We start from the raw sequence: 24,946 nt of genomic DNA on the forward strand, positions 1-24,946 counted from the left end.
ATATTTTATCATTTCATTTAGGATACCATCAACACCACAGGCCTTTTGGGGTTTGTATTTTGTCCTGTAGTTCATTAAATGTCATTGGAGAATCCAGTGGGTTCTGGTAGTCTTTTAATAGATGATTTTAAGATTTGTAATTGATCATGTATAAGTTTTTGCAGTTTGTCCTTTGTTATAGAGCCAAAAAGATTGGAGAAGTGGTTTATCCACACATCTCTGTTTTGGATAGATAACTCTTTGAGTGCTTTCCAATTTTCCCAGAAGTGGTTAGATTCTATGGATTCTTCAGTTACAAGGAGCTGATTTCTGACGTGCTGTTCCTTCTTTTTCCGTAGTGTATTTCTGTATTGATTCAGTGTTTCACCATAGTGAAGGCGTAGACTCAGGTTTTCTGGGTCTCTATGTTTTTGGTTGGACAGGTTTCTCAATTTCTTTCTTAGGTTTTTGCATTCTTCATCAACCCATTTGTCATTGTTGTTCATTTTCTTTGGTTTTCTGTTTGAAATGATTAGATTTGATAGGGAAGCTGAGAGGTCAAATATACTGTTTAGGTTTTCTACTGCCAAGTCTACACCTTCACTATTACAGTGAAACGTTTTGTCCAGGAAGTTGTCTGAAAGGGATTGAATTTGTTGTTGCCTAATTGTTTTTTTGGTAGGTTTTCCAAACTGCATTCCATTCATCTATAGCATTTCTTAATACTACTCAGTTCCTTTGGCTTTGATGCCTCATGATTTGAGTATTGCTCTTTTCAGGTAGATTGATTTAGCTGTGATCTGATAGGGATGTCAGTGGGCTGACTGAACGCTCTGAAAGACTAGTATCTCTTTGTCTGTCTCTCGCTCCATCTCTCACTCTGTCTCTCGCGCCATCTCTTTCTGTCTCTTTCTCTGATTGGTCAAGTGTTAACTCTCTCTATGTGATTGGTCAGATGGGGAAGATGAGAAGCCGCCCCTTCCTCCTCGTTCCGCCTCCACCTCCACAACACCTACAGGCTCCGCCCCGGAGACACCAACCGACAGGTACGGCACACAGGACAAACACACACACACAATTTTGCGGGACCTGGTAAAACTCCTGGCCCTAGTAAAAGGTGGGTCTTAAATGTGATCAACTGCCTACCAACTGATGCTGGTTGTAGAGATTCAGTAAGTCTGTTCAGGGCCTAGAACAACCCTCAAGAACCCTTCCCCTCTCTTCCTTCTTCTCTTTATCTTCTCTTCCCCTCCTGCCCTTCACACCCCCCATCCTCATCTCCTCAGATAGGAAGACAACATCCTGTTTAAAGCCACACAGCTCAGAGAGTGTGTGTGTGTGTGAGAGAGACTCCACAGAAACCGTGTGTGTGTAGTTTGTCTTACTTAGACAGTGAGTCAGCAGCCGTCTGATCTTGAGGAAATCTGTGACTTTGGAAAGTTGTTGTCCTGTCTTCTTCAGTGTTCTATACTCACCACAAGGCCAGTCCCCTCTGCCCCCCCATGGTCTCCAGTGTTCTCTACTCACCACAAGGCCAGTCCCCCTCTGCCCCCCATGGTCTCCAGTGTTCTATACTCACCACAAGGCCAGTCCCCTCTGCCCCCCCCCCATGGTCTCCAGTGTTCTATACTCACCACAAGGCCAGTCCCCTCTGCCCCCCATGGTCTCCAGTGTTCTATACTCACCACAAGGCCAGTCCCCCTCTGCCTCCCCCATGGTCTCCAGTGTTCTATACTCACCACAAGGCCAGTCCCCCTCTGCCCCCACCATGGTCTCCAGTGTTCTATACTCACCACAAGGCCAGTCCCCCTCTGCCCCCACCATGGTCTCCAGTGTTCTATACTCACCACAAGGCCAGTCCCCTCACCCCCATGGTCTCCAGTGTTCTATACTCACCCAAGGCCAGTCCCCTCTGCCCCCACCATGGTCTCCAGTGTTCTATACTCACCACAAGGCTAGTCCCCCTCCCTGCCCCCCACCATGGTCTCCAGTGTTCTATACTCACCAAAGGCCAGTCCCCTCTGCCCCCCCATGGTCTCCAGTGTTCTATACTCACCACAAGGCCAGTCCCCCTCTGCCTCCCCCATGGTCTCCAGTGTTCTATACTCACCACAAGGCCAGTCCCCCTCTGCCCCCCATGGTCTCCAGTGTTCTATACTCACCACAAGGCCAGTCCCCCTCAGCCCCTCCCCCCATGGTCTCTGTGGAAAATCCAGAGGATTTAAGACCCGTGTCTGTTCTACTGACACGGATTGTGATGTTGTTCCGTCCTACTTTAGCGCCCCTGCTGCTAACGGCCTGAGCACCATTTCCCATGAATATCTGAAGGGAAGCTACGCTCTGGACCTGCAGGCTGTCAAACAGGGAGCCAGCTCTCTGCCCCACCTCAACAAGACACTGGTGTCCTCCTGCAAACGCCTCAATGGGTGAGACACACACACATACACACAATGTTCTCTCTCACAGACACACACACACACACTCAAAAAGCTATCTGTGTGTGTGTAGGGAGGTGGATAAGGTTCTGTCTGGGCTGGAGATCCTGTCCAAGGTGTTTGACCAACAAAGTGCCTTCATGGTGTCCAAGATGATACAGCAGGTATTATACTTTTTCTACCTTGTGTGTGTGTGTGCGTGCACGCATGCACGCACGCAAGAGGCAGATGGTGAGGTGAAATGTATGACTCTGGGAAGCACAGGAAGCTTAGACATGCCGCACCTTGGTTTCCTCTTTGCAACAGACACAGACACACACACACACACACACACAGTGCTCCTGAGTGCACTGAGGGTCATGAGGAAAGAGCTCTTTGTCTCCCAGGGAAAAACAACAAGAGTTCCTGGAGACAGCTGTGCTTGAGAGAGTCACGCTGTAATCACACACACACACACTCACACACACACACACACACACACACTGTGGCTAATGTAGTCTTAAAGGGCCAGACCCACTTTCCCATGGTGTGACAACACACCATGGGGTCACGCCTGCATAGCATCTAGTATGTGTGTGTATTGAAACGGTCTGTTTTCCTCTGTAGTCGGTGAATCAGGGTGGAGATCAGGAGTTGGAGAATCTGGTCACTAAACTGGCTATCCTCAAAGATCTACTGTCTTCTATAGAGAAGAAGGTAAGCCTACGAGCAGAGAAATATTATCTAGTAGTCATTCTATTGAGTGACTACTAGAGGGAGGGATTGAGTGAGAGGGAGGGATTGAGTGAGAGGGAGGGATTGAGTGAGAGGGAGGGATTGAGTGAGAGGGAGGGATTGAGTGAGTGAGAGGGAGGGAGGGATTGAGTGAGAGGGAGGGAGGGATTGGAGTGAGTGAGAGGGAGGAAGGGAGGGAGGGAGGGATGAGAGAGGGAGGGAGGGATTGAGTGAGAGGGAGGGAGGGAGGGATTGAGTGAGAGGGAGGGAGGGATTGAGTGAGAGGGAGGGAGGGAGGGATTGAGTGAGAGGGAGGGAGGGAGGGATTGAGTGAGGAGGGAGGGAGGGATTGAGTGAGAGGGAGGGGAGGGGGATTGAGTGAGTGCGAGGGAGGGGGATTGAGTGAGTGAGAGGGAGGGGGATTGAGTGAGTGGGGGAGGGGGATTGAGTGAGAGGGAGGGAGGGGGATTGAGTGAGGGGGATTGAGTGAGAGGGAGGGGGATTGAGTGAGAGGGCGGGGGGATTGAGTGAGAGGGAGGGGGGGATTGAGTGAGGGAGGGAGGGAGGGATTGAGTGAGAGGGAGGGAGGGGGATTGAGTGAGAGGGAGGGAGGGGGGATTGAGTGAGAGGGAGGGAGGGGGATTGAGTGAGAGGGAGTGAGGGGGATTGAGTGAGAGGGAGTGAGGGGGATTGAGTGAGAGGGAGGGGGGGATTGAGTGAGAGGGCGGGGGGGATTGAGTGAGAGGGCGGGGGATTGAGTGAGAGGGTGGGGGGATTGAGTGAGTGAGAGGGCGGGGGATTGAGTGAGTGAGGGAGAGGGAGGGATGGAGTGAGGGAGAGGGAGGGATGGAGTGAGGGGGAGGGATTGGAGTGAGAGATTGAGCGAGGGAGGGATGGAGTGATGGAGAGGGATGGAGGGAGGGAGGGATGGATTGAGTGAGAGGGAGGGAGGGATTGAGTGAGAGGGAGGGGGGGATTGAGTGAGAGGGAGGGGGGGGATTGAGTGAGAGGGAGGGGGGATTGAGTGAGAGGGAGGGAGGGGGGATTGATTGAGTGAGAGGGAGGGAGGGGGATTGAGTGAGAGGGAGGGAGGGGGGGATTGAGTGAGAGGGAGGGAGGGGGGGATTGAGTGAGAGGGAGGGAGGGGGGATGAGAGGGAGGGATTGAGGGGAGGGAGGGGAGGGAGGGATTGAGGGGGATGAAGTGAGAGGGGAGGGAGGGATTGAGTGAGGGGGATTGAGTGAGTGAGAGGGGGAGGGATTGAGGAGTGAGAGGGGGAGGGATTGAGTGAGTGAGGGGGAGGGGAGGGAGGGAGAGGAGGGATGGATGGAGTGAGAGGGGGTGGAGGGGAGGGGAAGGATGGAGTGAGAGGGGGAGGGATGGAGTAAGAGGGAGAGGGATGGAGTGAGAAGAGGGATGGAGTGAGAGGGAGAGGGATGGAGTAAGAAGGGGAGGGATGGAGTGAGAAGGGGAGGGATGGAGTAGAAGGGGAGGGATGGAGTGAGAAGGGGAGGGATGGAGTGAGAAGGGGAGGGATGGAGTGAGAAGGGGAGGGATGGAGTGAGAAGGGGAGGGATGGAGTGAGAAGGGGAGGGATGGAGTGAGAAGGGGAGGGATGGAGTGAGGGGGATTGAGTGAGGGGGAGGATTGAGTGAGGGGGAGGATGGAGTGAGAGGGGAAGGGAGGGATGGAGTGAGAAGGGGAGGGATGGAGTAAGAAGGGGAGGGATGGAGTGAGAAGGGGAGGGATGGAGTAAGAGAGAGAGGGATGGAGTGAGAAGGGGAGGGATGGAGTAAGAAGGGGAGGGATGGAGTGAGAAGGGGAGGGATGGAGTGAGAAGGGGAGGGATGGAGTGAGAAGGGGAGGGATGGAGGAGAAGGGGAGGGATGGAGTGAGAAGGGGAGGGATGGAGTGAGGGGGATTGAGTTGAGGGGGAGGATTGAGTGAGGGGAGGATTGAGTGAGGGGGAGGGTGGAGGAGAGGGGAAGGGAGGGATGGAGTGAAAGGGGAGGGATGGAGTAAGAAGGGGAGGGATGGAGTGAGAAGGGGAGGGATGGAGTAAGAGAGAGAGGGATGGAGTGAGAAGGGGAGTGAGAGGGAGGGGGAGGGATTGAGTGAGGGGGGATGGATTGAGTGAGGGGGATGGAGGGATTGAGTGAGAGGGGGATGGAGTGAGAGGGGGAGAGAGGGATGGAGTGAGAAGATGGGAGGACTGGAGAGAGGGAAGAAGAAGACCAGGAAGTCACTAAACCAGTGTACATACGCCACACTGTGGTTGTTCAGGTTTCATAACTCTTTCTCTCTCTCCCTCTCTCCTCTCTCTCCCTCTCTCCTCTCTCTCCCTCTAGGCTCTGAAGGCTGTGCAGGATTTGAGTGTGTCCACTCTCTCCTCTCTTCCTCCTCTCACACGCCACAGCAAAACCATCCCCGTACAGGCCTTTGAGGTACATGCAAACACACACAGTGGGTGTGGCTCGGAATTCCTAGATTCTCCAGGAAGTGTTTTGAACAGACTGGAATGTGCCACACCTATCCCCATGTGTAGTTCTGTCTGTTCTGTGGTCCTACCTCTGTTAGGATTTAGATGACTGATGTGACCAGAGTGTAGAGACCAAAGCCCTCAACGCTGTGCTCAGTGGAGCTGACAACTACTGAGTGGGTGTGATGGAAGGATGATCACTATCAGTAACCAGGAAGTGGACGCCTCAGCTAGCTAGCGCTCTGGAGATGTAAATACCACGCCTGCCTGGGGTCATGGTCCATTTCAATTCACTATGTTCAGGACATAGGCATTTGAATTCCATTTCAGGAATTTAAAATGGAAACCTTCCTGAATGAACTGACCTTAAATGGAAGTACTTTACCTCTATGTAAACATACACTCCAGCTGAGTTGATTTAATGGGCTGGCTGAACAGGATCCAAGTTCAATACGTTACCATGTTGAATCACTCTACGAGTAACATCACCTGGTCTGCTACGTGTTTCAGAAGTTAGTAACAGCTGGATTTGAGAAGCTGAATGTCCATTGGTCATAGCTCATATGGAGCTGAATATTGATTGACTCATTGATTGGTTTTCCACTCTGAGAGACATTGGTCGTGTTGGAGAGCATCAAAATGGTGACTGACTGACTGACTGACTGACTGACTGACTGACTGACTGATCTACAAACAATAACAACTAGTTATTTATGCTGCAATGTCATTTGTAGATCAGTCAGTCGGCAGTCGCCTGCACTGTCGGTTGTGACGTCAAACAAGCCAAATTTAAAACATAATACATTCTTGAACCTTTTATTTAACTAGGCAAGTCAGTTAAAAACAAATTCTTATTTACTATGACAGCCTCTCACAAACGAGGACAGGGGCTGGGATTAAAAATGTTAAATAAAATAACAATATAGGACAAAACACACATCACGACAAGAGAGAGACAACAACACGACTTAAAGAGACCCACTGTAAGACAACAGCATGGGAGCAACACAGCATGGTAGCAGCACAGCATGGCAGCACCACATTAAAACACAGCATGGTAGCAACACAGCATGGTAGCAACACAACATGGTAGCAACACAGCATGGTAGCAACACAACATGGTAGCAACACAGCATGGCAGCACCACATTAAAACACAGCATGGTAGCAACACAGCATGGTAGCAACACAACATGGCAACACCACATTAAAACACAGCATGGTAGCAACACAGCATGGTAGCAACACAACATGGTAGCAACACAACATGGTAGCAACACAGCATGGTAGCAACACAACATGGTAGCAACACAACATGGTAGCAACACAACATGGCAACACCACATTAAAACACAGCATGGTAGCAACACAGCATGGTAGCAACACAACATGGTAGCAACACAACATGGTAGCAACACAGCATGGTAGCAACACAACATGGTAGCAAAACAACATGGTAGCAACACAGCATGGTAGCAACACAGCATGGCAGCAACACATGAAAACACAGCATGATAGCAACAGCACATGGTAGCATCACAACATCGCAGCAACACAACATGGCAGCAACACAACATGGTAGCATCACAACATGGTAGCATCATGTGAAAACACAACATGGTAGCAACACAACATGGTAGCAACACATGGCAGCCACACAGCATGGTAGCAACACAACATGGCAGCAACACATGAAAACACAGCATGGTAGCAACACAGCATGGTAGCAACACAACATGGCAGCAACACATGAAAACACAGCATGATAGCAACACCACATGGTAGCAACACAACATGGCAGCAACACAACATGGCAGCAACACATGAAAACATGGCAGCAACACATGAAAACATGAAAACACAGCATGATACATGGTAGCAACACAACATGGCAGCATGGTAGCAACACAACATGGCAGCAACACAACATGGCAGCAACACATGAAAACACAGCATGATAGCAACACCACATGGTAGCAACACAACATGGCAGCAACACATGAAAACACAGCATGATAGTAACACCACATGGCAGCAACACAACATGGCAGCAACACAACATGGTAGCAACACAACATGGCAGCAACACATGAAAACACAGCATGGCAGCAACACAGCATGGCAGCAACACAGCATGGCAGCAACACAGCATGGCAGCAACACAGCATGGCAGCAACACAGCATGGCAGCAACACAGCATGGCAGCAACACAACATGGCAGCAACACAACATGGCAGCAACACACGAAAACACAACATTGTTGGGCACAGACAACAGCACAAAGAGCAAGATGGTAGAGACAACAATGCATCACACGAAGCAGACACAACTGTCAGTAAGAGTGTCTATGATTGAGTCTTTGAATGAAGAGATTGAGATAAAACTGTCCAGTTTGAGTGTTTGTTGCAGCTCGTTCCTGTCGCTAGCTGCAGCGAACTGAAAAGAGGAGTGACCCAGGGATGTGTGTGCTTTGGGGACATTGAACAGAATGTGACTGGCAGAACGGGTGTTGTATGTGGAGGATGAGGGCTGCAGTAGATATCTCAGATAGTAGGGAGTGAGGCCTAAGAGGGTTTTATAAATAAGCATCAACCAGTGGGTCTTGCGACAGGCATACAGAGACCAGTTTACAGAGGAGTATAGAGTGCAGTGATGTGTCCTATAAGGAGCATTGGTGGTAAATCTGATGGCCGAATGGTAAAGAACATCTAGCCACTCGAGAGCACCCTTACCTGCCTGTGTATAAATTACGTCTCTGTAATCTAGCATGGGTAGGATGGTCATCTGAACCAGGGTTAGTTTGGCAGCTGGGGTGAAAGAGGAGCGATTGCGATAGAGGAAACCAAGTCTAGATTTAACTTTAGCCTGCAGCTTTGGTATGTGCTGAGAGAAGGACAGTGTAACATCTACTTGTATGAGGTGAAAACCTCAAGCTTTAAACCCTCAGAGGTAGTAATCACAGCTGTAGGGAGAGGGGCAATCTTCTTACCAAATCACATGACCTTTTGTTTTGGAGGTGTTCAGAACAAGGTTAAAGGCAGAGAGCTTTGTTTGTAGAGTGTTTAACACTGTATCATCGCCATATAAATGGATGAGAGAGCTTCCTACTGCTTGAGCTATGTTGTTGATCACGGCCCAATAGACATGTCTGTCTGACGACACTAGACTGGGGAGGCAGCAGACACAGATTACCAGTCAGTCACCTACACTCCCCTGTGTGGTTTATACAGCGGTTGAGGGGAAACGCCAGATGATTTCACACTCGCCGTACACTTCAGTGTGTGTGTGTGTGTGTGTGTGTTCACCTCCTTTTTAGCCACTTCCTGTTTGCAGGGAAGAAGTGTGTTGGTGAGATGAGTAAGATGCAGGGGGGAAGGGGGGCTGGGGTGTTTCCAGAGAGCTATACTGTAGCTGCACTGAGCTCTGTGACGTTGTTGCCTTTTTATTGACATTTTTATTGTTATTTATACTAAAAGATGTAGGATACATTTCACTGAGAACCCAGATGAGATTGTTGACGTGGAATGCTATTGCCGACATGCAGGATAGTTTAGTGAACTTGTGGAACTGACTGTGTGTCAACCCGCTGACTCCCCCTGGTGGTGACACCTTGCATCTCTTAGGCTGAAGTTTATTATGTGGGTAATGAATTCGGATATTTGTTTCGTCTGTCTCTGTGTCCGTCCGTGTGTGTATCTGTCTGTTTTGTAACCCCTCTGTCTGTCTGTCCCTCCAGGTGAAGTTGGATGTGTTTTGTAACCCCTCTGTCTGTCTGTCCCCTCCAGGTGAAGTTGGATGTGTTTTGTAACCCCTCTGTCTGTCTGTCCCTCCAGGTGAAGTTGGATGTGTTTTGTAACCCCTCTGTCTGTCTGTCCCCTCCAGGTGAAGTTGGATGTGTTTTGTAACCCCTCTGTCTGTCTGTCTCCCTCCAGGTGAAGTTGGATGTGTACCTGGCAGACCTGACTAAAATAGGGAAGAGTCAGAAGCACAGTCTGTCTGTGGACGTGGAGGGAGGGATGCTTGTGGTGATGAAGAAGATGAAGGACAACCAGGAGGACTGGAACACCTTCACACACCACAAGAGTGAGGACACATATATATATGTGTGTGTGTGTGTGTGTGTGTATACACTGCTCAAAAAAAATAAAGGGAACACTTAAACAACACAATGTAACTCCAAGTCAATCACACTTCTGTGAAATCAAACTGTCCACTTAGGAAGCAACACTGATTGACAATAAATTCCACATGCTGTTGTGCAAATGGACAGGTGAAAATTATAGGCAATTAGCAAGACACCCCCACCTGTGGACGTCGGGCCCTCATACCACCCTCATGGAGTCTGTTTCTGACCTTTTGAGCAGACACATGCACATTTGTGGCCTGCTGGAGGTCCTTTTGCAGGGCTCTGGCAGTGCTCCTCTTTGCACAAAGGCGGAGGTAGCGGTCCTGCTGCTGGGTTGTTGCCCTCCTACGGCCTCCTCCACGTCTCCTGATGTACTGGCCTGTCTCCTGGTAGCGCCTCCATGCCCTGGACACTACGCTGACAGACACAGCAAACCTTCTTGCCACAGCTCGCATTGATGTCCCATCCTGGATGAGCTGCACTACCTGAGCCACTTGTGTGGGTTGTAGACTCCATCTCATGCTACCACTAGAGTGAAAGCACCGCCAGCATTCATAAGTGACCAAAACATCAGCCAGGAAGCATAGGAACTGAGAAGTGGTCTGTGGTTACCACCTGCAGAACCACTCCTTTATTGGGGGTGTCTTGCTAATTGCCTATAATTTCCACCTGTTGTCTATTCCATTTACACAACAGCATGTGACATTTATTGCCAATCAGTGTTGCTTCCTAAGTGGACAGTTTGATTTCACAGAAGGGTGATTGACTTGGAGTTACATTGTGTTGATTATATATATATGCACACACACACGACAAGGGTGCGGCCTCACACACACACACACACACTACTCTCTCTCTCTCACTCGTTCTTTCTCTCCATGTTTCTCTCCCTCAGTCCGTCAGCTGATCAAGTCTCAACGTGTTCAGAACAAGCTGGGCATCGTGTTTGAGAAGGACAAGGAGAAGAGCCAGAGGAAAGACTTCATCTTCGCCAGCGCTAAGGTACACACACACACACACACACACACACACACACACACACACACACAAGGAAGCATCTCGGGGCATGCATATTTACATATTCTAGTAAATATTTGTTTACATATTCACATTGTGGTTTATCTCGCAGACACATTGTACGAAAGGCTGTGAAGAAACGCATTAAACAATATGGCAATTCCACTGTAACGAAGTGATGCTGGGAGTCAGATTTGTCACTTTAAAAGATGTATGTCAAACTAAAACGAATGACTGCAAAGCTAAACAAATCATACAACTCTATGCACAAGGACGACCTTTAACGGTTGGTGCTGTTGGTGTTCTGACGGTTGGTGCTGTTGGTGTTCTGACGGTTGGTGCTGTTGGTGTTCTGACGGTTGGTGCTGTTGGTGTTCTGACGGTTGGTGCTGTTGGTGTTCTGACGGTTGGTGCTGTTGGTGTTCTGACGGTTGGTGCTGTTGGTGTTCTGACGGTTGGTGCCGTTGGTGTTCTGACGGTTGGTGCTGTTGGTGTTCTGACGGTTGGTGCTGTTGGTGTTCTGACGGTTGGTGCCGTTGGTGTTCTGACGGTTGGTGCTGTTGGTGTTCTGACGGTTGGTGCTGTTGGTGTTCTGACGGTTGGTGTTCTGACGGTTGGTGTTCTGACGGTTGGTGCTGTTGGTGTTCTGACGGTTGGTGTTCTGACGGTTGGTGCCGTTGGTGTTCTGACGGTTGGTGCCGTTGGTGTTCTGACGGTTGGTGTTCTGACGGTTGGTGCCGTTGGTGTTCTGACGGTTGGTGTTCTGACGGTTGGTGCCGTTGGTGTTCTGACGGTTGGTGCTGTTGGTGTTCTGACGGTTGGTGTTCTGACATTTGGTGCCGTTGGTGTTCTGACGGTTGGTGCCGTTGGTGTCGTGACGGTTGATGCCGATGGTGTTCTGACGGTTGGTGTCGTGGCGGTTGGTGCTGTTAGTGTCGTGGTGGTTGGTGCTGTTAGTGTTGTGGCGGTTGGTGCTGTTAGTGTCGTGGCGGTTGGTGCTGTTAGTGTCGTGGCGGTTGCCGTTGGTGTCGTGACTGTTGGTGTCGTCATTCTGCTATCAGACTTTGCATCTGCACTGGAGATCGACCGATTAATCGGAATGATTAATTAGGACCGATTTCAAGTTTTCATAACAATCGGTAATCAGCATTTTTGGACACCGATCACGGCCGATTACATTGCACTCCACGAGGAGACTGCGTGGCAGGCTACCTGTTATGCGAGTGCAGCAAGGAGCCAAGGTAAGGTGCTAGCATTAAACATATCTTATACAAAACAATCCATCTTAATATAATCACTGGTTAACTACACATGGTTGATGATATTACTAGTTTATCTAGCTTGTCCTGCTTTGCATATAATCGATGCCGTACCTGTTAATTTATCATTGAATCACAGCCTACTTCGCCAAATGGGTGATTTAACAAGCGCATTCGTGAAAAAGCAGTCTTTGCACCAATGTACCTAACCATAAACATCAACACCTTTCTTAAAATCAATACAGAAGTATATATTTTTAAACCTGTGATTTTAGTTAATATTGCCTGCTAACATGAATATCTTTTATCTAGGGAAATTGTGTCACTTCTCTTGGGTTCTGTGCAACAGAGTCAGGGTATATGCAGCAGTTTGGGCCGCATGGCTCGTTGCCAACTGTGTGAAGACCAACTTCGCCAAACGGGGGATGACTTAACAAAACCGCATTTGCGAAAAAAGCACAATCGTTGGACGACTGTACCTAACCATAAAAATCAATGCCTTTCTTAAAATCAATACACAGAGGTATATTTGTTTAAACCTGCATAACCTGAAATCCAGTTGAGCAGGCAATATTAAACTAGAGAAATTGTGTCACTTCTCTTGCGTTCATTGCACGCAGAGTCAGGGTAGTTGTAACAGTTTGGGCCGCCTGGCTCGTTGCGAACTAATTTGCCAGAATTTTACATAATTATGACATAACATTGAAGGTTGTGCAATGTAACAGCAATATTTAGACTCATGGATGCCATCCGTTAGATAAAATATGGAACGGTTCCATATTTCGCTGAAAGAATAAATGTTTTATTTTTATTAATGTTTTATTCGACCATATTAATGACCAAAGGCTGGTATTTCTGTCTGTTATTATGTTATAATTAAGTCTATGATTTGATAGAGCAGTCTGACTGAGCGGTGGTAGGCACCAGCAGGCTCGTAAGCATTCATTCAAACAGCACTTTCGTGCGTTTTCCAGCAGCTCTTCACTGTGCTTCAAGCATTGAGCTGTTTATGACTTCAAGCCGATCAACTCCCGAGATTAGGCTGGTGTAACCGATGTGAAATGGCTAGCTAGTTAGCGGTGTGCGCGCTAATAGCGTTTCAAACGTCACTCGCTCTGAGACTTGGAGTAGTTGTTCCCCTTGCTCAGCGGCTTTTGTGGAGCGATGGGTAACGACGCTTCGAGGGTGGCTGTTGTAGATGTGTTCCTGGTTCAAGCCCAGGTAGTGGCGAGGAGAGGGACGGAAGCTATACTGTCACACTGGCAATACTATAGTGCCTATAAGAACATCCAATAGTCAAAGGTATATGAAATACAAATGGTAGAGAGAGAAATAGTCCTATAATAACTACAACCTAAAACTTCTTACCTGGGAATATTGAAGACTCATGTTAAAAGGAACCACCAGCTTTCATATGTTCTCATGTTCTGAGCAAGGAACTCAAACGTTGTTTTACATGGCACATATTGCACTTTTACTTTCTTCTCCAACACTGTTTTTGCATTATTTAAACCAAATTGAACATGTTTCATTATTTATTTGAGGCTAAATTGATTTTATTGATGTATTATATTAAGTTAAAGTAAAAGTGTTCATTCAGTATTGTTGTAATTGTCATTATTACAAATAAAAATAAAATGAAAACGGCCGATTAATCGGTATCGTTTTTTTTGTTGGGGTCCTCCAATAATCGGTATCAGAATTGAAAAATCATAATCGGTCGACCTCTAATCTGTCATGTTCTACAAGTAAATGGGTTTTCAGCATCACTCAGTTACCGTGGAATTGCCCAATATCAAACCTAAGAATATACAGTCCGCCACATCCTCCATTTTATACACACACTAACTGCACTCTGTTTGTGTTGTCAGAAGCGGGAGGCATTTTGTCAGCTGCTGCAACTGATGAAGAACAAACATTCCAACCAGGACGAACCAGACATGATCTCCATCTTTATAGGGACCTGGAACATGGGTGAGCTCTCACACACACACACAGTCACACTCTCTCACACTCTCTCACACACTCTCACACACTCTCACACTATTTCACAGTCACACTCTCTCACAGTCACACTCTCTCACACTCTCACACACTCTCTCACACTCTCACACTATTTCACAGTCACACTCTCTCACACTATCTCACAGTCACACTCTCTCACAGTCACACTTTCTCACAGTCACACTCTCTCACAGTCACACTCTCTCACACTCACACTCTCTCACAGTCACACACTCTCTCACACTATCTTACAGTCACACTCTCTCACACTATCTCACAGTCACACTCTCTCACACTCACACTCTCTCACAGTCACACTCTCTCACAGTCACACTCTCTCTCACAGTCACACTCTCTCACAGTCACACTCTCTCTCACAGTCACACTCTCTCACAGTCACACTCTCTCTCACAGTCACACACTCTCTCACAGTCACACACTCTCACAGTCACACACACTCTCACAGTCACACACTCTCTCACAGTCACACACTCTCTCACAGTCACACACTCTCTCACAGTCACACACTCTCTCACAGTCACACACTCTCTCACAGTCACACACTCTCTCACAGTCACACACTCTCTCACAGTCACACACTCTCTCACAGTCACACTCTCTCTCACACATCTCCCACACACTCACACTCTCTCACACTCGCACTCTCTCTCACACTCGCACTCTCTCTCACACTCGCACTCTCTCTCACACTCGCACTCTCTCTCACACTCGCACTCTCTCTCACACTCGCACTCTCTCTCACACTCGCACTCTCTCTCACACTCGCACTCACTCTCACACTCACACACTCACTCTCACACACTCACACTCACACTCTCACACACTCACTCTCACACTCACACACTCACATTCTCTCTCACACACACACACTCACTCTCACACACTCACTCTCACACTCACACACTCACTCACACACTCACTCTCACACTCACACACTCACATTCTCTCTCACACACTCACAACGTGCTACAAATAACCGTCAAACCTCCTAATGAGGAGAATATTCCATAAGTTCTAGAAGTCTTCTTAACTTTAAACCATCACTTCAATTTGTGTGTGTGTGTGTGTGTGGTGTGTGTGTAGGTTCTGTGCCCTCCCCCAAGGCGGTGGGTTCCTGGCTGTTGTGTCGTGGGCTGGGGAAGACGCTGGATGAGATGACCGTAACCATTCCTCATGACCTCTACGTGTTCGGAACGCAGGAGAACTCTGTGTGTGACCGTGAGTGGGTCGACTCACTCCGCACCGCACTCAAAGAACACACAGAGCTGGATTACAAACCGGTGAGAGAGGCGGAATGGGGCTCTGGTCAATAGTAGTCCACCTCATGGGGAATGAGGTGTTAGGGATTGTCCCTTTGGGGAATAAGGTGTTGTTGGGAAATAAGGTGTTGTTGGGAAATAAGGTGTTGTTGGGGAATAAGGTGTTGTTGGGGAATAAGGTGTTGTTTGGGAATAAGGTGTTGTTGGGGAATAAGGTGTTGTTGGGGAATAAGGTGTTGTTAGGGAATAAGGAGTTGTTAAGGCTTGTCCCGTTGGGGAATAAGGCGTTGTTAGGGATGGTCCCGTTGGGGGATAAGGTGGCGGTAGGGATGGTCCCGTTGGGGGATAAGGTGTTGTTAGGGATGGTCCCGTTGGGGAATAAGGTGTTGTTAGGGCTTATCCCATTGTGGAATAAGGCGTTGTTAGGGATGGTCCCGTTGGGGGATAAGGTGTTGTTAGGGATGGCCCCGTTGGGGGATAAGGTGTTGTTAGGGATGGTCCCGTTGGGGAATAAGGTGTTGTTAGGGCTTATCCCATTGTGGAATAAGGTGTTGTTAGGGATGGTCCCGTTGGGGGATAAGGGGTTGTTAGGGATGGTCCCGTTGGGGGATAAGGTGGCGGTAGGGATGGTCCCGTTGGGGGATAAGGTGTTGTTAGGGGTGGTCCCGTGGGGGATAAGGTGGCGGTAGGGATGGTCCCCTATGGGGGATAAGGCGTTGTTAGGGATGGTCCCGTTGGGGGATAAGGTGGCGGTAGGGATGGTCCCCTATGGGGAATAAGGTGTTGTTAGGGATGGTCCCGTTGGGGGATAAGGCGTTGTTAGGGCTTATCCCATTGTGGAATAAGGCGTTGTTAGGGATGGTCCCGTTGGGGAATAAGGTGTTGTTAGGGATGGTCCCGTTGGGGAATAAGGTGTTGTTAGGGATGGTCCCGTTTGGGGAATAAGGTGTTGTTAGTGATGGTCCCGTTGGGGAATAAGGAGTTGTTAGGGATGGTCCCGTTGGGGGATAAGGTGGCGGTAGGGATGGTCCCCTATGGGGGATAAGGTGGCGGTAGGGATGGTCCCCTATGGGGGATAAGTTGGCGGTAGGGATGGTCCCCTATGGGGGATAAGGTGGCGGTAGGGATGGTCCCCTATGGGGGATAAGGTGGCGGTAGGGATGGTCCCCTATGGAGGATAAGGTGGCGGTAGGGATGGTCCCCTATGGAGGATAAGGTGGCGGTAGGGATGGTCCCGTTGGGGGATAAGGTGGCGGTAGGGATGGTCCCCTATGGGGGATAAGGTGGCGGTAGGGATGGTCCCCTATGGGGGATAAGGTGGCGGTAGGGATGGTCCCCTATGGGGGATAAGGTGGCGGTAGGGATGGTCCCGTTGGGGGATAAGGTGGCGGTAGGGATGGTCCCCTATGGAGGATAAGGTGGCGGTAGGGATGGTCCCGTTGGGGGATAAGGTGGCGGTAGGGATGGTCCCCTATGGGGGATAAGGTGGCGGTAGGGATGGTCCCCTATGGGGGATAAGGTGGTGGTAGGGATGGTCCCCTATGGGGGATAAGGTGGCGGTAGGGATGGTCCCCTATGGGGGATAAGGTGGCGGTAGGGATGGTCCCGTTGGGGGATAAGGTGGCGGTAGGGATGGTCCCCTATGGGGGATAAGGTGGCGGTAGGGATGGTCCCCTATGGGGGATAAGGTGGCGGTAGGGATGGTCCCCTATGGGGGATAAGGTGGCGGTAGGGATGGTCCCCTATGGAGGATAAGGTGGCGGTAGGGATGGTCCCTATGGGGGATAAGGTGGCGGTAGGGATGGTCCCCTATGGGGGATAAGGTGGCGGTAGGGATGGTCCCCTATGGGGGATAAGGTGGCGGTAGGGATGGTCCCCTATGGGGGATAAGGTGGCGGTAGGGATGGTCCCCTATGGGGGATAAGGTGGCGGTAGGGATGGTCCCGTTGGGGGATAAGGTGGCGGTAGGGATGGTCCCGTTGGAGGATAAGGTGGCGGTAGGGATGGTCCCCTATGGGGGATAAGGTGGCGGTAGGGATGGTCCCCTATGGGGGATAAGGTGGCGGTAGGGATGGTCCCGTTGGGGGATAAGGTGGCGGTAGGGATGGTCCCGTTGGAGGATAAGGTGGCGGTAGGGATGGTCCCCTATGGGGGATAAGGTGGCGGTAGGGATGGTCCCCTATGGAGGATAAGGTGGCGGTAGGGATGGTCCCCTATGGGGGATAAGGTGGCGGTAGGGATGGTCCCGTTGGAGGATAAGGTGGCGGTAGGGATGGTCCCCTATGGGGGATAAGGTGGCGGTAGGGATGGTCCCGTTGGGGGATAAGGTGGCGGTAGGGATGGTCCCGTTGGAGGATAAGGTGGCGGTAGGGATGGTCCCCTATGGGGGATAAGGTGGCGGTAGGGATGGTCCCCTATGGAGGATAAGGTGGCGGTAGGGATGGTCCCCTATGGGGGATAAGGTGGCGGTAGGGATGGTCCCCTATGGGGGATAAGGTGGCGGTAGGGATGGTCCCCTATGGAGGATAAGGTGGCGGTAGGGATGGTCCCCTATGGGGGATAAGGCGTTGTTAGGGATGGTCCCGTGGGGGATAAGGAGCTTGATCTGAGAAGCAGCATGGTAGAATGGTTGGGTTTACTCCTGAGGTTAACTTCCATGTTACTCTGTTCTGCTCTCCTGGGTTCTAGATCGCGGTCCAGACTCTGTGGAACATTAAGATAGCGGTGCTGGTGAAACCAGAACATGAAAACCGCATCAGTCATGTGGGCGTGTCCAGTGTTAAAACGGGTATTGCTAATACGCTGGGTAAGATCTCACTCTCGCACTCTCTCACACTAACAAACAATTCACTATATTCATGCTGTATGTTTCTTGTTTCTTGTTGCTAGGTAACAAAGGGGCAGTGGGCGTGTCTTTCATGTTTAATGGAACTTCCTTCGGCTTTGTGAACTGTCACCTGACATCAGGCAACGAAAAGATCGGCAGGTACGCAGACACTCCTCTTCTGCATTCAAATGTAAAACTATACAGTATGACTCATTATTTGAAGTTTGACAGGACTCCATATTAGCAGCAAACTCACTGAGGTTATAGGTAGTGTACTAAACACTGCTCTTCACCACTCTTCCTTCCCTGACCCCTGCAGGAGGAACCAGAACTACCTGGATATACTGCGGCTGCTCTCTCTAGGAGATAAACAGCTGAGCTCCTTTGACATCTCTCTACGCTTCACACACCTCTTCTGGCTGGGAGACCTCAACTACAGGCTGGACATGGACATACAGGTACCATAACACACACAGAAACCCATGGACACACACACACAAGGAGACACATGCACAAACACATTGCATGGATGCAGGCACACACACCCTCTCTCTCACTCTCTGTCTCGCTTTCTGTCCCTCTCTCTTTCTCTGTCTCGCTTTCTCTGTCTATCTCACTCTCTCTCTCGCTTTCTCTGTCTCTCTGTCTCTCTCGCTTTCTGTCGTTCTCGCTTTCTCTGTCTTTCTGTCTCTCTGTCTTTCTCTGTCTCGCTTTCTGTCTTTCTCTGTCTCTCTGTCTTTCGCTTTCTGTCGTTCTCGCTTTCTCTGTCTCTCTGTCTCTCGCTTTCTGTCTTTCTGTCGCTCTGTCTTTCTCTGTCTCTCTCGCTTTCTGTCGTTCTCGCTTTCTCTGTCTCTCGCTTTCTGTCTTTCTCTGTCTTTCTGTCGCTCTGTCTTTCTCTGTCTCTCTCGCTTTCTGTCGTTCTCGCTTTTTCTGTCTCTCTGTCTTTCTCTGTCTCTCTCGCTTTCTGTCGTTCTCTCTTTCTCTGTCTTTCTGTCTCTCTCGCTTTCTCTGTCTCTCTGTCTTTCTCTGTCTCTCTGTCTCTCGCTTTCTGTCGTTCTCGCTTTCTCTGTCTCTCTGTCTTTGTCTGTCTCTCTCGCTTTCTGTCGCTCTCGCTTTCTCTGTCTTTCTGTCTCTGTCTTTCTCTGTCCCTCTCGCTTTCTGTCTGTCTTTCTCTGTCTCTCTCGCTTTCTCTGTCTCTCTGTCTCTCTCTGTCTTTCTCTGTCTCTCTCGCTTTCTCTGTCTTTCTCTGTCTCTCTCGCTTTCTCTGTCTTTCTCTGTCTCTCTCGCTTTCTGTCTCTCTCGCTTTCTGTCTCTCTCGCTTTCTGTCTCGCTTTCTCTGTCTTTCTGTCGCTCTGTCTTTCTCTGTCTCTCTCGCTTTCTGTCGTTCTCGCTTTCTCTGTCTCTCGCTTTCTGTCTTTCTCTGTCTTTCTGTCGCTCTGTCTTTCTCTGTCTCTCTCGCTTTCTGTCGTTCTCGCTTTTTCTGTCTCTCTGTCTTTCTCTGTCTCTCGCTTTCTGTCGTTCTCTCTTTCTCTGTCTTTCTGTCTCTCTCGCTTTCTCTGTCTCTCTGTCTTTCTCTGTCTCTCTGTCTCTCGCTTTCTGTCGTTCTCGCTTTCTCTGTCTCTCTGTCTTTCTCTGTCTCTCTCGCTTTCTGTCGTTCTCTCTTTCTCTGTCTTTCTGTCTCTCTCGCTTTCTCTGTCTCTCTGTCTTTCTCTGTCTCTCTGTCTCTCGCTTTCTGTCGTTCTCGCTTTCTCTGTCTCTCTGTCTTTGTCTGTCTCTCTCGCTTTCTGTCGCTCTCGCTTTCTCTGTCTTTCTGTCTCTGTCTTTCTCTGTCCCTCTCGCTTTCTGTCTGTCTTTCTCTGTCTCTCTCGCTTTCTCTGTCTCTCTGTCTCTCTCTGTCTTTCTCTGTCTCTCTCGCTTTCTCTGTCTTTCTCTGTCTCTCTCGCTTTCTCTGTCTTTCTCTGTCTCTCTCGCTTTCTGTCTCTCTCGCTTTCTGTCTCTCTCGCTTTCTGTCTCGCTTTCTCTGTCTTTCTCTGTCTCTCTGTCTTTCTCTGTCTCTCGCTCTCTCTCTGTCTTTCTCGCTTTCTCTCTGTCTTTCTCGCTTTCTCTGTCTCTCTCGCTTTCTCTGTCTCTCTCGCTTTCTGTCTCTCTCTCTTTTTCTCTCTCGCTTTCTGTCTCTCTCTGTCTCTCTCGCTTTCTGTCTTTCTCTGTCTCTGTCTTTCTCTGTCTCTCTCGCTCTCTCTCTGTCTTTCTCGCTTTCTCTGTCTGTCTCTCTCTGTCTCTCTCTGTCTCTCTCTGTCTCTCTCGCTTTCTCTGTCTCTCTCGCTTTCTGTCTCTCTCTCTCTCTCTCTCTTTTTCTCTCTCGCTTTCTGTCTCTCCCTTTTTCTCTCTCTTTTTCTCTCTCGCTTTCTGTCTCTCTCTCTCTCTTTTTCTCTCTCGCTTTCTGTCTCTCTCTCTCGCTTTCTCTGTCTCTCTCTGTCTCTCTCGCTTTCTCTGTCTCTCTCACTTTCTCTCTCTCTCTGTCTCTCTCAGGAGATCCTGAACTACATCAACAGGAAAGAGTTTGATCCTCTGCTGAAGGTGGACCAGCTCAACCAGGAGAGAGAGAAGAACAAGGTGTTCCTACGCTTTGGTCAGTTACACACACACACACACACACACTCCTTCCCCTCATTGTCTATGCGCTCTGCTGTACTCTGTGAAAGACTGTTGTAATGTGTGTTTGTGTATCCTCTGGTACAGCGGAAGAGGAGATATCCTACCCACCCACCTACCGTTATGAACGCGGGTCTAGAGATACATACGTGTGGCAGAAACAGAAGGCCACAGGGGTACACACACACACACACACACACACACACACACAGAGCTTTATTCTCGTGAATTTTCTAGACTTTTTGGGGAGTAAACCCCTAACTCCGTAAAGTGGTAATCAGCAGTAGAAACAATAAAGAAGCTTGTTCCCCTGTTTCAGTAAGAGGCTGAGGCTGGAGAAACTCTCAAAACCATAGACAGAGCTGTGGAGGCAAGGACTGACAATCCATGATATGAACATTATAGTTTTAACCATATTTTGAGGCGATGTAGTGTATGTTTACATTTACTTGAACAAACATAGTAAAAACAAGCTTATATTTTGGGTTCTGATGGAGTGTGACAGTTAAACTGAGACATTTCTTACTTATATTCTTCAACAATCAATGAGAACACATCATACGTTTTGAAGTACGAAAATGGATGTGACAACTGCTGATTGCCCCTTTTCAGCCCAACCGCTGATTGCCCCTTTTCAGCCTAACCGCTGATTGCCCCTTTTCAGCCTAACCGCTGATTGCCCCTTTTCAGCCTAACCGCTGATTGCCCCTTTTCAGCCCAACCGCTGATTGCCCCTTTTCAGCCCAACCGCTGATTGCCCCTTTTCAGCCCAACCGCTGATTGCCCCTTTTCAGCCCAACCGCTGATTGCCCCTTTTCAGCCCAACCGCTGATTGCCCCTTTTCACACACAAATATACACACACACGTGCGTGCGAGTGAGCGCATACACACAGGCTCAGATGGAGAGATCTCTGTTCACGCTCATCTCTCTTCTTTCTCTCTCTTTCAGATGAGGACTAACGTCCCCTCTTGGTGTGACAGGATCCTATGGAAGTCTTACCCTGAGACTCACATCGTCTGTAACTCCTATGGTGAGTCCCTGCATCTTCAACAACTCTGTAAAACAAGGAGTTGCAGTCTGTTTTGGAATGGGTGGCCAGTAATAAACTGGTCCTGAACATCTCTAAAACTAAGAGCATTGTATTTGGTACAAATCATTCTTTAAATTCAGGACCTCCGCTGAATCTGGTAATAAATGGTGTGGCTGTTGAACAAGTTGAGGAGACTATTACTTGGCGTTTCCTTAGATTGTAAACTGTCCTGGTCAAAACACATCGATTCAATGGTTGTAAAGATGGTGAGACGTCTGACTGTAATAAAGAGATGGGGAGACGTCTGTCTGTAATAAAGAGATGGGGAGACGTCTGTCTGTAGTAAAGAGATGGGGAGAGGTCTGTCTGTAGTAAAGAGATGGGGAGACGTCTGTCTGTAGTAAAGAGATGGTGAGACGTCTGTCTGTAGTAAAGAGATGGGGAGACGTCTGTCTGTAGTAAAGAGATGGTGAGACGTCTGTCTGTAGTAAAGAGATGGGGAGAGGTCTGTCTGTAGTAAAGAGATGGGGAGACGTCTGTCTGTAGTAAAGAGATGGGGAGAGGTCTGTCTGTAGTAAAGAGATGGTGAGAGGTCTGTCTGTAGTAAAGAGATGGGGAGAGGTCTGTCTGTAGTAAAGAGATGGGGAGACGTCTGTCTGTAATAAAGAGATGGGGAGAGGTCTGTCTGTAGTAAAGAGATGGGGAGAGGTCTGTCTGTAGTAAAGAGATGGGGAGACGTCTGTCTGTAGTAAAGAGATGGTGAGACGTCTGTCTGTAGTAAAGAGATGGGGAGAGGTCTGTCTGTAGTAAAGAGATGGGGAGAGGTCTGTCTGTAGTAAAGAGATGGGGAGAGGTCTGTCTGTAGTAAAGAGATGGGGAGACGTCTGTCTGTAGTAAAGAGATGGGGAGAGGTCTGTCTGTAGTAAAGAGATGGGGAGACGTCTGTCTGTAGTAAAGAGATGGTGAGACGTCTGTCTGTAGTAAAGAGATGGGGAGACGTCTGTCTGTAGTAAAGAGATGGTGAGACGTCTGTCTGTAGTAAAGAGATGGGAGAGGTCTGTCTGTAGTAAAGAGATGGGGAGAGGTCTGTCTGTAGTAAAGAGATGGGGAGAGGTCTGTCTGTAGTAAAGAGATGGTGAGAGGTCTGTCTGTAGTAAAGAGATGGGGAGAGGTCTGTCTGTAGTAAAGAGATGGGGAGAGGTCTGTCTGTAATAAAGAGATGGGGAGAGGTCTGTCTGTAATAAAGAGATGGGGAGAGGTCTGTCTGTAGTAAAGAGATGGGGAGACGTCTGTCTGTAGTAAAGAGATGGTGAGACGTCTGTCTGTAGTAAAGAGATGGGGAGAGGTCTGTCTGTAGTAAAGAGATGGGGAGAGGTCTGTCTGTAGTAAAGAGATGGGGAGAGGTCTGTCTGTAGTAAAGAGATGGGGAGAGGTCTGTCTGTAGTAAAGAGATGGGGAGAGGTCTGTCTGTAGTAAAGAGATGGGGAGAGGTCTGTCTGTAGTAAAGAGATGGGGAGAGGTCTGTCTGTAGTAAAGAGATGGGGAGAGGTCTGTCTGTAGTAAAGAGATGGGGAGAGGTCTGTCTGTAGTAAAGAGATGGGGAGAGGTCTGTCTGTAGTAAAGAGATGGGGAGACGTCTGTCTGTAGTAAAGAGATGGGGAGACGTCTGTCTGTAGTAAAGAGATGGGGAGACGTCTGTCTGTAGTAAAGAGATGGGGAGACGTCTGTCTGTAGTAAAGAGATGGGGAGACGTCTGTCTGTAGTAAAGAGATGGGGAGAGGTCTGTCTGTAGTAAAGAGATGGGGAGAGGTCTGTCTGTAATAAAGAGATGGGGAGAGGTCTGTCTGTAATAAAGAGATGGGGAGAGGTCTGTCTGTAATAAAGAGATGGGGAGAGGTCTGTCTGTAGTAAAGAGATGGGGAGAGGTCTGTCTGTAGTAAAGAGATGGGGAGAGGTCTGTCTGTAGTAAAGAGATGGGGAGAGGTCTGTATGTAGTAAAGAGATGGGGAGAGGTCTGTCTGTAGTAAAGAGATGGGGAGAGGTCTGTCTGTAGTAAAGAGATGGGGAGAGGTCTGTCTGTAGTAAAGAGATGGGGAGAGGTCTGTCTGTAGTAAAGAGATGGGGAGAGGTCTGTCTGTAGTAAAGAGATGGGGAGAGGTCTGTCTGTAGTAAAGAGATGGGGAGAGGTCTGTCTGTAGTAAAGAGATGGGAGAGGTCTGTCTGTAGTAAAGAGATGGGGAGAGGTCTGTCTGTAGTAAAGAGATGGGGAGAGGTATGTCTGTAGTAAAGAGATGGGGAGAGGTCTGTCTGTAGTAAAGAGATGGGGAGAGGTCTGTCTGTAGTAAAGAGATGGGGAGAGGTCTGTCTGTAGTAAAGAGATGGGGAGAGGTCTGTCCGTAGTAAAGAGATGGGGAGAGGTCTGTCCGTAGTAAAGAGATGGGGAGAGGTCTGTCCGTAGTAAAGAGATGGGGAGAGGTCTGTCCGTAATAAAGAGATGGGGAGAGGTCTGTCTGTAGTAAAGAGATGCTCTGCTCTTTGACACCACACTCCACAAAGCAGGTCCTATTCTAAAACCTTCCTAAGTTCTGCAGGCTCTAGTTTCGTCTGATTTTGATTATTGTCCAGCCGTGTGGTCCAGTGCTGCAAGGAAAGACCTAGTTAAGCTGCAGTTGGTCCAGAACAGAGCGACACGTCTTGCCCTCCATTGTAATCAGTGGGCTGATGTAAATACTATATATGTCAGTCTCTCTTGGCTCAGAGTTGAGGAGAGACTGACTGCATCACTTGTTAATTTTATGAGAAACATTAATGTGTTAAAAATCCCAAATTGTTTGCATAGTCAACTTACACACAGCTCTGACACACACACTTACCTCACCAGACATGCCACCAGGGGTCTTTACACAGTTCCCAAATTAGGGCTGGACTGAAAACCCACAAGACGGTAGATATCCAGGAAGAGTGTTGGGCAGCCCTGACCTAGATAGTTTGTGTGTATTGATATGTAGGCTACGTGTGCCTTTAATGTTTTTTAATGTAGTTCTGTCCTTGAGCTGTTCTTGTCTATTAATGTTCTGTATTATGTCATGCTTCATGTTTTGTGTTGGACCCCAGGAAGAGTAGCTGCTGCTTTTGGAACAGCT

The 24,946-nt window shown here is 48.9% G+C and overlaps 1 protein-coding gene across 2 annotated transcripts in view; it reads left to right on the plus strand.

The window, feature by feature from the left end:
• inppl1a (inositol polyphosphate phosphatase-like 1a) overlaps positions 1-24,946 on the plus strand; it is a 71,190-nt gene that overhangs the window by 24,051 nt on the left and 22,193 nt on the right. For both annotated transcript variants that reach the window (XM_029681461.2, XM_029681462.2), the window contains exons 4-18: positions 935-1,025; positions 2,259-2,405; positions 2,488-2,578; positions 3,021-3,110; positions 5,477-5,572; positions 9,539-9,689; positions 10,628-10,734; positions 13,880-13,982; positions 15,117-15,313; positions 17,981-18,098; positions 18,182-18,278; positions 18,439-18,577; positions 20,649-20,748; positions 20,859-20,947; positions 21,722-21,803. In XM_029681461.2, coding sequence (XP_029537321.1) covers positions 935-1,025; positions 2,259-2,405; positions 2,488-2,578; positions 3,021-3,110; positions 5,477-5,572; positions 9,539-9,689; positions 10,628-10,734; positions 13,880-13,982; positions 15,117-15,313; positions 17,981-18,098; positions 18,182-18,278; positions 18,439-18,577; positions 20,649-20,748; positions 20,859-20,947; positions 21,722-21,803 — 1,698 coding nt within the window. The remainder of the gene's footprint in view (positions 1-934; positions 1,026-2,258; positions 2,406-2,487; positions 2,579-3,020; positions 3,111-5,476; positions 5,573-9,538; positions 9,690-10,627; positions 10,735-13,879; positions 13,983-15,116; positions 15,314-17,980; positions 18,099-18,181; positions 18,279-18,438; positions 18,578-20,648; positions 20,749-20,858; positions 20,948-21,721; positions 21,804-24,946) is intronic.

This window comes from Oncorhynchus nerka, linkage group LG14, assembly GCF_034236695.1.
Source record: "Oncorhynchus nerka isolate Pitt River linkage group LG14, Oner_Uvic_2.0, whole genome shotgun sequence".
In the NCBI taxonomy this organism is placed as follows: Eukaryota; Metazoa; Chordata; class Actinopteri; order Salmoniformes; family Salmonidae; genus Oncorhynchus; species Oncorhynchus nerka.